Here is a 12127-nt window from a genome sequence, read left to right on the forward strand (position 1 = left end):
GTTTCTTCTTTTAACAAGTTCAGACTCCCCGGATGGTTGAAATTTCTGCCCAGAACTACCAACTCTCACACTGGGCATCTTTCCCCCACTTCCTCTTTCTCCTCTGCTGGCAAATTTCCAGGTGCTGTCAGGCTCTCTGTCTCTTTCCCTTTGGTGGGGGGGGGGAATCTCCCCTGCTCTCCACCCTTCCATCCGCGGGAGCTGGCTCAGTTCCAGACCTTCAGCCCCCTCGGCCTACCTTGACCAGGCCGCATGGCTTCTCCTCCCCCACCCAGCCCGTGGCTGGGCAGAGGAGAGTCTGCACTCTCTGATGACCGGAACTAAAGAGACAGTTCCCCTGGGAGTTCTTGCTTTTAACCCTGTGCTCTCAGAGGCGTGTCTACACCTTCAGTGGTTACTCTAGGTGCTAATATCTAAACCTGACTACTGATTGGTTGGACTCAACTTCTTGAAAAAATTCACTTCCATGTCAAACCACGACATTGTGCTTTGAATGTGAGTCTTTGCAGGACTTTGAATAATTCAATCATATACCCAAGACAACATTTTACTGTGTCCTGCTGTCCAGTGCTGAACAGGTTTGAGACAGAGCAGGTAGCTCTGTGTCTGTATGAAACTTGCAGGAGCAGCACCAGAGCAGTGCCCGATGGTTGCCTCGGGGCCTGGCATTTGACCCTGCACTTGCTGCAGGAGTCCCTGCCTGGTTCCCTGCTGACCAAACCTTCGCACCCATCTCAGAACCTGGGTTCCCAATAGGGCCACCTCAAATGGTTGCCAGGGTTGAGGCTGTGGCTGCCCCAATTTTGGCTGCACGATGCTGATGTCAGATTGGCCATTGTGACCCGTGCGACCAAGGCCTCAAAAGGGAACGCTGGGCTCAGGCCGTGTGTCAGTGCGACCTGACAACAGGAGGAGAAGGCAGGGCAGGGACACTGCTGCCCAGGGACCAGAGGAGCCCCACACCTTGGGATCTGGGCCTGTGCTGCAGGCTCACCTGCCTCTCCCTTCCCAGAAGCAGCAGAGGAACAACCAGAGAACACTGTGGTGTTCCTTGAAGTGACGACGAGAGGAGAAGGCAGACAGGAGCAGGGCTCACGCAGGGCTGAGCAGGGACTAGTGCCCTCGTGGCTCTGGGCCTGTTCTGCAAACTCCCCACACTCTTCTTTCTCCCACAGAGAGAGAGGACCAGCAGCTGGAGGAGACGGTGGTGTTTCTGGACAGGGACTCACCACTAACAGCTGCCATGTCTTACAGCAAGCCGGAGGGCCCTGGTGCCAGGGAGACAGGTAAGAGCAAAGCCGCCCTCCCACAGCCTGGCCCAGGGGCTCTTGTGGCAGGCAATGTGGGGCCCAGGGTAGAGGCAGGGGGAGGCAGGAGCTGCTCAGCCATGCCGTGGCTGGGAGCCTCCTTCCTCCCCAGGTGGGGCCCAGCTGGGCCAGGGGCAGCTCCTGGGACACCCGTGCCTGCAATGGCCCCTGCTCTCCAAGGCCTCCAGCCCTGCCCATCAGCCAGGCAGGCAGGCAGGGACAGAGCAGCCCTTGGGGCCAATGCTGCATCAGCCAAAGAGCCCCGCAGAGGTGCTCATGCCCTCTGCCATTGGCTCTGTCCCCTGCAGCCTGCATGCTGTGTCGCCATGCAAAGGCTGACCCAGACATCTGCGGTGACAAACTGGAGAAGCGTGGGCTCTGTGCCCATGTGTTCTGCCTGGTGAGTGGCTCTGGGCACTCCCTCCGCCATTGCAATGGGCATTTCCTGCCTCTCTCTCCTCATCTGCTCATCCCCTTTGCTGCAGTTCTTTGCCACTCTACTTGTTCGTCAAGAGAACGATCGTGTTGGACTCATGGGATATTTTCCTAGAGACATCCAAATTGCAGTCTGGCGGGCGGCACAAAAGGTGAGAGCCTGACAAGAGCAGGGAGATTTGTGCCAGGCAAGGTTTGCCAGAGCTTAGCCCAGACACTTGGAATGAAAGGCCTGCCCTTCTGGCCGGCTGTGGGACAAAGTTTGGTTCCCAGCAGCTGCACAGAGGCTCTGGCACAGGAGCCTCCTCCACCAGACGGCTCTGTGGGCTGAGACCCAGCAGTGGCCACATCCTACGCCCTGCCCAGAGCCATGGGGCTGCCTGGGGAGGCCCCGAGGCTGCTGCTGATGGGGCTGCTTGGCTCTTTCCAGCGCTGCTGTGTCTGTGGCCAGAGCGGGGCAACCATCATGTGTTGCAAGGAGGACTGTGGCAGATGGTTCCACCTGCCCTGTGCCAAGGAGGGCGGCTGTGTCACACTATATATTCCAAATTACAGGTACCTCCTCCCCACTCCTGGTCGCCCCTGGGCGAAGATCCAACATTTCTCACTTTGCCCATCCATTTTCCTCCAGCACCTACTGCCCTGAGCACCGTCCAGAGCAGGAGGTGGAGGCGACTCCAGAGCCGGGCACCAATTGCCTCATCTGCATGGAGCCTGTGGAGGATAGAAAGACCTTCAGAACCCTGGTGTGCCCAGCGTGCAAAAGGGCCTGGTTCCACAGGGACTGCATCCAGGTAGGAGCCATCCCCTCCGCCTCGGGGCACAGCAGGTGCTCAGCAGTACCAGGGCCTTGCTCATCCTGCTTCTGTTTGCCCTGCAGGGACAGGCCATGCGCGCTGGTCTTTTATCCCTCCGCTGCCCCCTGTGTAGGGACATTGAAGAATTTCTTGCACAAATGTTCATCATGGGGATCCGAATTCCCTTCAGGTTGGTGTCCTTGTGCCTGGCTCACAGGACAGGAGGTGCAAGTGCTGTGCTGTGCCAGGCCCTGCCCCAGCAGTCCTGGCCCTGCCCTGTCCCGTGAGTCTGGGCTTCAGCTTCACGCAGGACTTGGAAAAGCGCTGGAGAAAGAGCAGGGACAACACCTGTACCTCCATGAGGGCAGGACATCAGAAACTCATCAGCTTTTCCTTTTTCCATCAGAGAGCCAACATGGGAGGACAACGATGGCTTCGCGGATCTAGAAGAGAGGCACAGCAGGTGCACTGCCAGGGATTGCCTTTACCCGGGAGGCAGGGAGGAGGCAGAGGAAGAGGGGTAAGTTGGGGAGCCGCACCTGAGGCCCTGCAGAGTATGTGTGTCACTTCAAGGGCTCAAAGAGAAAAGAAACAGAAGAATTTGTCTGGACAATCCTGTGCTGTGGACACGTTGTCCATGAGCCCGTTTGCCTCCCCAGGCCCTGGGAACTGCTCCTGTGCTCCTCCTGTGCTGCTGAGGGCACCCACAGGCGCTGCTCTGGCCTGAGAAATCACATACAGAGCTGGGAGTGTGACAGCTGTGCTGGTCTCGGAACGGGTATGAGGCAAAGCAGCCGGTGCCCCTGGGCTGGGGACAGTGCCCAGGCTGGGCTTGGCAGAGCCCATTTGCTCCTGAAGGGCTGGGGGTTCTGCTCTGGCCTGGCTTGCCTCGGGCCTGGGTGGTCTTTGACATTCCTGCTTGGCCTTATAGCTTCCAGGGATGAGTCAGAGCTCAGTGGCCCTAGCCTGACCAGACAGTCAGGACTGGAGCCTGCTTGTGGCTCCTCAGCATCTGAGGCTATCAGCCCCAGCTCCTGCACCCTGGTGCCATCGAGGCTGGATCCCCAGTCTCCATCTGCAGAGATCAGCAGCCACAGCAGCCACCAACACACAGCATGGCAGCAGTCTCTGCTGTCTTCTTCACCGGACACCAGCAGCCCCACCACATCAAGGTCAACGTGCAGCAGCTCCCCTGACCATGAAGACAGGGTCCATTCCAGACGTGCTGGGCCTGGCTGCAGGCGAACCCGCTCTCACCAGCAAGGTCAGGCCCCAGATGGACCTGTCCGATCAAGGAGTCGCTGTGACAGGAGCAGAAGGACAACCACAAGGACTGAGAAGCCCAGGCGAAGGGAGACACCTACACAGACATTCCCCAGATGCAGCCGCGCCCACCAGCAAGGTCAGGCCCAGAGTCCACCTGTCCGGTCCAGGAGTCGCCGTGACAGGAGCAGCCAGACAAGACCAAAGACTGAGAAGCCCAGGCGAAGGGAGACACCTTCATGGACATCCCCCAGATGCAGCCGCGCCCACCAGCAAGGTCAGGTCCAGAGTCCACCTGTCCAGTCCAGGAGTCGCCGTGACAGGAGCAGCCAGACAAGACCAAGGACTGAGAGGCCCAGGCAAAGGGAGACATCGTCACAGGCATCCCCCAGACGCAGCCGCTCCCGCCAGCAAGGTCAGGCCCAGAGTCCACCTGTCCGGTCCAGGAGTCGCCGTGACAGGAGCCACAGGACAACATCAAGTGCTGAGAGGCCCAGGCAAAGGGAGACTTTGTCAGGGACATCCCCCAGACGCAGCCGCTCCCACCTGCAGCGCCAGGCCTCGAATCAACCTGTCCTGTCCAGGAATCACCAGGACAGGAGCAGCAGGACAGCAGCAAGGGCTGAGAGGCCCAGGCGCAGGGGGACACCATCAGGGATGTCCCACAGGAGCATCTGTTCTCGCCAGCGACGTCTGGCCTCAATTAGGACCTCCAACAGCAGCATGTAGTGTCATCTTTTCTTTCTTTCCATCTTTTGCTGCCGGAAGTGAAGGTGAGAGCGGTCAGTACAGGGACCTTGAGATTTGCAGGTCTGTGAGAAAACCATATTAGCTCTTGGCATTTCTACCGTCAGGAAAGTGGTCTTATGCTAAATACCTTGATTTCTGTCTTGCCATGTGTTGAGTGAAAAGTCACTTAAGGATGTAGCAAATGAAAAAGGACTCTTGTTCTTGCCCTTAGACTCCAACCTCAGATGTTTCCCCACTGCTTACTCTTGAAAGTGAACCACTCCTTGATGGGCTTGGATATGGTTAGGGAGACATTCAGAGCAAGGTGGCTCTTAGGGAAGCTGTCTTTGAAAAGGATGTGTGCTGTGTTGCTATCCTTGAACAATCTCATTTCAGTAAAGCCAAAAGGAAGAAGAGAGAAGAGAGTGACACACTGCCTCAAGTGCCTGAAGAAATTACTATATTTACTATATTTACTATATATATATTACTATATATATAGTAATATATATAGTAATATATATAGTAATATATATATATATTACTATATATACAATTACTATATTGCTGCTGATTTAAAAGACTTGCTTGGACCTTGAAAGAACAAACCAGAAAAGACTGTGGAAATACCCTGGGACAAAGAGGATGCACAGGACTCTGCCCCAGATGACCATTTGGGACCTTTGCCTGAGAACGATGCAGCTCAGGAGTCGAGTGCTTTTAAGTTTTCCTTCTTTGGAGACACAGAGGAGTTGGGCATCAAAGAAGGTAACAGCAGAACCCTTCTAACAGTGCCATTTCTAAGGAAGAGCTTCTGGCAGGCACTATAGAGCAATATGGTGTAAAGAAGGTCAGGATGCAGGGGATTTTCAGCAGCAGAAGTCAGTAATTAGGCAGAAGCATTTTGATCTTCATTTCTGCTTGCCAAGGCTGTGGTGGATTAATGAGAGGTAACTCATGCTTGCATCTCAGGCATTCTGAAAGGCATGCTTTGAGAAGGCATTGGGGTTTTTGCTGAGTGGTGAAAAAGCTTGTTGTCATGCCCTGAATTTATCAAACAGGGAGAAAGGTGACACACCAGTCATATCAAGTTTCATAGAACCCAACAAGATTTTAAAGGAAATTTGTGTTAATGTAGAAGGAGGAGCAACATCCTGGAGTTGACCCCAAGATCCACGAACATTCTGTTTGTTACTGAATTGTATTCTTGGACCTTTAGAAAAAGGAAACTGAATAACACATGATCATTGGGGTGTTCTAACCATAGATAAAATGAGGCCTTATGAAAAGAAGATGAAACAACATTAAATCGAGTCACAGTCCTGAAGGAGAGAAGAGAAACCGTGTGAAGTTATCCGAAATATTTAAAAAAAAGAAACCAATGCAACAAGACAAAGCAACCAGCCTCCCATACTTGTGCTGAATTCAGAAGGTATTCAGTGTCTTCTGAATGCAATAATAAATGTTTATGAATACAGAAGAGATCCCTAGAACAAACTGGAAAATCCTGGACCAGAGATGTAGCTCAGAAAATCCGGCAGGAGCAGATTCTGTCCTTCCTAAATCTGTCTTCTCCACTGTAAGTATTTGTCTTGAAAGGAGGAATTTTTCCTGACAAGTGGAGGAATAATCTGGTTTTGGCTTTATTTCTTTTTTGGTGCTGTTATTGCAGAGTCTTGCGGACTTGGAATAATAAAGCCGGTAAAAGTCACATGGGAAGAGGATTCACACGTCCAAGACAGCAGTTCTGAGAGTGCTGATGAGCCTGAGACGTGAGAAATTGAAAAGGACCAAGAAATGCAAGTTCCATTTCTATTTGTTGTCTACTTGGCTGTAGTAGTTGGATGCTGTGGGAATATTAATAGCAGCACTCAGTTTTTAAACTGTTCCTGGAATTCTGTGAGGAGGAAAAAATGCTGCCTGCTTATGAATGTTTTCTAGTCAAAATTTGGCATCCTTACTTGTGGTCAAAGTTGTGGTAGAATCCCATGAGAAAGTCCTGGTAAAATAAAGGCCAAGCAGATTTCTGGGTTTTTTTTTCTTTCAGATAATTGTCTAATAGGAATCTGGACTTTTAGAGCTTACCAAAACATTAGCCACTTGACAGTTTACCTAGATATTTTGGATCCTTTCAGGTATTTATATCATCTTTAACTTTTTCCTGTCTTTCTGGTGTTACCATTAGGACTGTTGAATGCTCTTGTCAGCCACATATGTCCCTGTGGTTCTTCGTCCTAATGAATCTGGGGTTTTCTCTTCCAAATCCAGTGAATTTTGTATTTAGAAACAAAGAAAACAACAACCAAAGGAAACGTACAGAATCCGCAAAAATTGCAAAGCCAGCAAACAATTGCTTGTTATATGTTTTGTAGAATGGAGTCTTAAGACAGGCTTAAATGATGTGCGTTTCTCGAGATTGATTCAACAATGCTGCTGAAATGTATTGCTGTGTTCACACAGTTAGCGCCTAGCAATCTTCCAGTCTGTCTGATTTACAGGGTGTGTTACAATGGAGAGCTCAGTCCTTAGCAGGCCTCAATTCTGGGGGAAGATGTGTGATCCTGGTGCTGAGCTTCTAATGAAACAGCTGCTATTTCACTGCAATTTAGATTGCAGCATGTTGAGGAAAAGTGCCTTTCATGGTTCTGTGTACACCAGGCTGCAGTAGGGAACATTTCTGCTGGAGCCAACGTCTGGTGGAGGGCAAGAGAACAGGAAGGATGTGAAGAATTGACTTCTGAAGAACATTTTTGCTGTGCTGTCCATGACTGTTAGAAGCAGCAGCACAATCTGAAGTGTTTAAGCCTATTAATTGGTTCTTTGTTTTGTGCAGAGGGTCCAAAGTTATTCTGTAGATTAGCAGACCTCAGTGAAGAAAAAGAGGGTTGGGAAGACAGACATAGATTATTGCTTGAGGTGAGTATGTAAGATCTGTTCCCTGGGAACTCTAGGTGAAAGCTGAGCACAGGGAGGGAATGCAGGTATGAATGGGCATGCAGAATTAATTCAGGACCTCGAGAAGAGCCTCCAGTTTTGTAACTCCCCGGGAACAAAAGTGTTTTAGCGTACCGGTGTGTATAACATCATGTTGTGTTGTCCAGTCAGAGAAATCACTACATCTTTGTCTGTTACAGGAGCAGCTACTTAACTATATGTCAAGAATGTATTTAAGAGAAAGAGTGAATTTAGAGACTTCTCCTAATAGTGGATTCAGAACCGTCTCTGAAGAATTTGTTAGATTTTCATTATTTTCCAGAATGCCGAAGGAAGCATAAGGATACCTGATAGAAAGTACAAGGAAACCAATAAACCTTTTACTAATTAGAAATGCGTCACTTTTGTTCCTTGAAGAAGTTGCCAAACAATGTTACTTTCAAAATCCCTTCAAGGATCTAACAGGAAAAAATACTGGCAAACCCTGTTAGGCAGCGTTTCCGAGCTTGGGCTGATGATCTTGGGTGCTGGCGAGCCACGGGAAGGCTCCAGTCCTGACTGTCCAGCCAGGCTGGGGCCATTGAGCTCTGGCTCATCCCTGGCGGCTGTAAGGGCAAGCAGGAATGCCAAAGGCCCCCCAGACCCGGGCCAGGCCGGACCAGAGCAGTGCCCACAGACCTCCAGGAGCACACGGGCTCTGCCAAGCCCGACCTGGGGACTGCCCCCAGCCTGGGGACACGCGAATGCTTTGCCCAAGAGCCATGCCCAGAGCAGCAGAGCTGTCACACCCCAGCTGGTTCTGGTTGGTGTGAGGCCCCAGCAGCGCCCATGGGTGCCCTGGGCAGCACAGGAGCTGTTGTCAGGGCCTGGGGAAGCACAGGGGCCAGCCTCTGCATGACGACACAGCATGCAGGCTACAGGGACAGAGCCAATGGCAGAGGGCATGAGCACCTCTGCGGGGGTCTTTGGCTGATGCAGCATTGGCCCCAAGGGCTGCTCTGTCCCTGCCTGCCTGCCTGCCTGGCGGGCAGGGCTGGAGGCCTTGGAGAGCAGGGGCCATTGCAGGCACGGGTGTCCCAGGAGCTGCCCCTGGCCCAGCTGGGCCCCACTTGGGGAGGAAGGAGGCTCCCAGCCACGGCATGGCTGAGCAGCTCCTGCCTCCCCCTGCCTCTGCCCTGGGCCCCACATCGCCTGCCACAAGAGCCCCTGGGCCAGGCTGTGGGAGGGCGGCTTTGCTCTTACCTGTCTCCCTGGCACCAGGGCCCTCCGGCTTGCTGTAAGACATGGCAGCTGTTAGTGGTGAGTCCCTGTCCAGAAACACCACCGTCTCCTCCAGCTGCTGGTCCTCTCTCTCTGTGGGAGAAAGAAGAGTGTGGGGAGTTTGCAGAACAGGCCCAGAGCCACGAGGGCACTAGTCCCTGCTCAGACCTGCGTGAGCCCTGCTCCTGTCTGCCTTCTCTTCTCGTCGTCACTTCGAGGAACACCACAGTGTGCTCTGGTTGTTCCTCTGCTGCTTCTGGGAAGGGAGAGGCAGGTGAGCCTGCAGCACAGGCCCAGAGCCCCGAGGTGTAGGTCACATTTTAATCTGCATGGATTTCCAAGTAGGGTAAATGGAGAAGATGGTGCAGTCTGCTATGGTTGCTTTGGTTTTTACCCTAAAACTGATCGTGTTTGTACGAATTTACCAGCTTGTTGTATTTTGCAACAGCCTGCTACTAAAAAATCCCCTTTCCAGGAAACCTGCACAGATGTGTGAAAAACAAGGTTCACTCTCCTGGTAAATATAGCAGTTTAATAAAGGACAATAGGATACAAAAATAAAGCAAAGTTTAACGGATGGTTACTTGGCATTCAGCCAAGAGCACATCTGCTCTTTTGGAGACACCCTCTACATAGCTTTTCTTTGTATCAGCCTATTGTATATTCATAAGCAACCATGCATATTTAAACCTTCCTCTAAACTAGTTTCGATGTTCCAAGAAGTGTTTAGCGTGGCTCCTCCTCGGGTCCACATTTTTAGAGCATGCACATTGTTTGGCTGTGCTTTTAGTCTGTTCTTATTACCATCTTCAGCTTGGGCTCTGGTGTTTTAAAATAGGTGTAACATTTTGCTATTTCGTGGTGACACTCTCTCGATCTACTGCAGAGGACCAAGCAATGCCGGTCTGTTGGCAGGTCCCAGCCATCGCTCCTGCTGGCGGCCCCGGGGCAGGAGCGGCCCCGGCCGTGCCACGGCAGGGCTTCCCACAGGTGTCGGCACTGCCAGCCCGGCTCTGCCGAGCGGCCCCGGCCGTGCCATGGCAGGGCTTCCCACAGGTGTCGGCACTGCCAGCCCGGCTCTGCCGGGAGCTCTGGCAGTGCCACGGCGCACGGCAGCTCTGGCCCTGCAGCAAGATCTGTGGGCTGCGACCCCGCAGCGGCCACACGCTCCTCGCAGAGACCGAGGCACGCCCACGCCCTCACAACAGCGCGGCGGGAATGCGCTCAGGGAACAGCGCGAGCTCGGCTCTGGGCGGGAGCCGCCCCGCCCCTCACACCCGCCCGCCCCTTCCCGCTCTCCGGCCCCCGCCGCGCGGCGCCCGCGCTGGCATGGCGGCTCTCGACTGCGAGGCAGCGCCCTGAGCCCGGGAATGGCGCCGGGAACGTTCTGGCACTCTGGAAGGCGCGGGCGGGGACCTGTTGCAATTTGTGCGAGAGGTCCCATTTCCTGAAGAAAGGATGTCCTGTAATGCTTGAGCTTTACGCACTTCCAAGCCTGATCAACAAGAAGAGACATTTAACCTGTGACACACATAGCAACCTGCAAGCTAGAAGTGATGTCCAGGTGTTAGAAAAACAAAGTATTTGTTGCTAGAATTGTCTTTTAAGACTCAGGGCTGGGCATGTTTCACTGATCTCAGACCCAGAGGGAAGTTGACAAAGCTTGGGAAGAAGGATGCCCACTGATAGTGGACACAAAAGATGCAGAATTTAGGGTCCATAAGGCCATCTGCTAGAACTGCCAACATAAGGAAACAACTCAGCAAATATGCTGAAATCAGCTCCAGCTGGGTAAAAAAGTATGGTGTTTGCAGGCAACAGGACTTTGGCACCCAAATTATCCTGGGCCTGACCATGGGATGGTTCTGGTCACCAGAACACACAAAAAGTCGGTGCAGTGTAAGTGCTGGGCGTTGTGCTTCAAGTACACAGCTGAAAAAGCTGGTGAGACTGTGCTGGATTCTTGTGTGGTATCTACCCTTTCTCTCTTTTTCTTCTCAAAATCTGTTGTAAGCCTGACTAAAAAACCCTAGTTAGAGCCATGCTCACTGCCTTATTCTCAAAACTTGCAGCTGACTTAGAGGTTTGGTACCTTACAGAGTGGGTTTGAGGCCCTGGAGCTGGAGGGACAGACAAGTGATGAAGGGGGCAAAAGTCCTTCTGGAGTAGAGGGGGCACCCAGGGTAAGACAGCCAACACCATGTGTCGTGGCCACCTCTGTTCCGAAGGAAGGCAGGGTCCTTGCAGGCCTTCCCAAAAGTGTCTCAAAGGAAGGTTTCAGTCTCCTCTGCCCTGTTTCCTTGACTTTAGCTTAATCTTTCTCTCACAGAAAGACAGGAAGCTCAGGTGTGCTAGGAGATTACTGTGGCCATTGGCAGAGGTGAATAGTCAGGAATCCAGAGGCTTGTGCAACTCTCCTCCATGGAGAATCTCTTGTTATGGATTTCTGATGAACCAGAGCTTAAATGGCAAGTCAGCAACTGGAGAAATACACCACTGAGACAATAAAGCTGTAACGTGCCTTGTTTTGAGGAACAAGTAAGACAACAAAAGTTCAAACAGCAGCTACTGAGAAGATGAAGAAAAACTATTTTTTCTAAGGTTTTCTAATGTTTGTTTTCTTCTCTGTGCCTTGGGAAGATTGCCTATATCCTATTTTCTTTGTTTTCTTTTTTCCTGCCATCAGAATGAATCTTGCATTATGGATATTTGAAGTCAGATATAAGAAATAAGTTCTCTATTGTTTTCATATATTGTTTGACAGTCATGAAAAGGGAAGTTTAGAGGTAACAGGCTTTATCTTTTATAATTAGTGCAGACTCAATTGTAAATGGCCGTGAATGTCATGCTCGCTTGCAAAGATGCTAGATTGGTCTTTGATGGGCATTCAACCAAGAAAAAAGTACATCAAAGACTCTGGAGGTGGCTGCCATGGCGGGTTTCCCTAAGGTGTCACAATCTCAGCCCCGCTCCATGGCGGGTTTCCCTGAGGTGTCGCACCCCCAGCCCTGCTCCATGGCGGGTTTCCCTGAGGGGTGAAAGCCCCAGCCTCGCTCCATCCTAGGTTGCTAGGACATTCTGTTAAACACTTGTTAAACAGAATGTCAAGGTTTTTGTGCCTTTATTGCTGTTTACATTAGAGAATTGTGTGCAATTTTTGTTCAATTTATATAATGTAGGAATTAAATGAAAGAGGAAATCAAGACCTGTGTCTAGGCCATGCACACAAGTGCACAAGGACCTACAGAGCCACAGGGAAACTTTCTGCTATCCTTTTTGCTAGAGTGAGCAGAAAGCATCCATTTCCAAAATCTTTAGAGAGGAATGCTCTACATTACATTTAGCAATGCTATCAATTAGTATCCTGAACTTGAAATTCACAGCCATTTGGACAGTTCATTC

At 51.6% G+C, this 12127-nt stretch overlaps 1 protein-coding gene and 1 long non-coding RNA gene across 2 annotated transcripts; both read left to right on the top strand.

The window, feature by feature from the left end:
• Positions 1-885: 885 nt before the first annotated feature.
• LOC128806251 (PHD finger protein 7-like) lies at positions 886-6329 on the top strand. Its single transcript, XM_053975673.1, has 12 exons — positions 886-1286; positions 1616-1707; positions 1793-1894; positions 2173-2297; positions 2374-2536; positions 2623-2729; positions 2946-3059; positions 3199-3317; positions 3471-4575; positions 4928-5299; positions 5799-6110; positions 6204-6329. Exons 1-9 carry the CDS (start codon positions 1244-1246, stop codon positions 4529-4531), a joined length of 1926 nt encoding a protein of 641 aa, XP_053831648.1. The 5' UTR covers positions 886-1243; the 3' UTR covers positions 4532-4575; positions 4928-5299; positions 5799-6110; positions 6204-6329.
• A 249-nt stretch (positions 6330-6578) lies between these two features.
• LOC128806252 (uncharacterized) lies at positions 6579-7859 on the top strand. The gene is made up of 3 exons (XR_008436744.1): positions 6579-6666; positions 7365-7447; positions 7666-7859. It is a non-coding gene; the product is annotated as an uncharacterized LOC128806252 (long non-coding RNA).
• The last annotated feature ends 4268 nt before the right edge of the window (positions 7860-12127 follow it).

This window comes from Vidua macroura, chromosome 4 (genome assembly GCF_024509145.1).
Source record: "Vidua macroura isolate BioBank_ID:100142 chromosome 4, ASM2450914v1, whole genome shotgun sequence".
NCBI classification, from domain to species: domain Eukaryota; kingdom Metazoa; phylum Chordata; class Aves; order Passeriformes; family Viduidae; genus Vidua; species Vidua macroura.